We start from the raw sequence: 906 nt of genomic DNA on the forward strand, positions 1-906 counted from the left end.
CAGATAAATTTTTGTAATTTAAGCGGGTCTTTATTTTTAAGTCATACACCTTTAGTATTACTGTAATACTTAACTATTATTAAATTGATTGTACACTTGACAGGTAAAAGTGGTACAACAACATTCGGTTTATAGAGCTCGTCAAGGTGTATTTGGCCGACCTATGGCTATCGCTGCAGCAAAGACGATGCCTGGCCACAAGTGGTGGATGTCATTCGGTGCACAAACACCTGAATTACAAAAAATTGCTGTCAGAGTATTGTCACAGGTCACATCAGCTGGGTCTTGTGAACGTAACTGGTCAACATTTGACTTTATTCACACAAAAAAACGCAACAGACTTGCATGCAAGACGGTTGAGAAGATTGTTAATGTACATTGCAACTTACAGCTAGTAACAAAAATTGAAGATATTAACTATATTGACGAGTATATCGATTGGTCATCTGATGCTGACAGTGATGACAATGTGGACTGATTACTGACATATTAATAACTGTAAGTCTATAATGTTTTCTAAGTGCTATGAAAAATCTTCAAGAAAATACTTGATAAATGTTTATGTATATATGTACATGTGTATTTGTTTTTATATAAAAAAGTTTCAAGAAAAAAAACTCAAATTTTTTATTAAGTTGTTATTATTATAATTTTTTGTTAAGATGGTAACTGTGTCTCAATTATTTCTGGAACATCATTTGATTTAATTTATATTTTCTAAACATTGTTGCCTTAGTACCATAAAATATTATATAAAATAATTTTTTGCGGTCCTTTGTAATATTTTTGTTTAGTCATTTGCTTTTAAATATGATTTGTATTCTTTTTTTAACTTTATTTGTTTTTCTCCTTTACAATTCACTTGAACGACAAAATGTTTTTCATCTTCTCTGTCATTACATGGTA

The 906-nt window shown here is 30.1% G+C and overlaps 1 protein-coding gene across 1 annotated transcript; it reads left to right on the forward strand.

Annotated features, from left to right (window-relative positions):
- Positions 1–103: 103 nt before the first annotated feature.
- HELRODRAFT_182681 (hypothetical protein) lies at positions 104–478 on the forward strand (the record flags this gene model as incomplete). The annotated part of the gene is made up of 1 exon (XM_009033416.1): positions 104–478. A coding segment is annotated over one exon (375 nt), but the record flags the coding sequence as incomplete, so codon positions are not given.
- Between the last annotated feature and the right edge of the window lie 428 nt (positions 479–906).

The sequence above is a fragment of the Helobdella robusta genome (assembly GCF_000326865.2).
Source record: "Helobdella robusta unplaced genomic scaffold HELROscaffold_91, whole genome shotgun sequence".
Lineage (NCBI taxonomy): Eukaryota > Metazoa > Annelida > Clitellata > Rhynchobdellida > Glossiphoniidae > Helobdella > Helobdella robusta.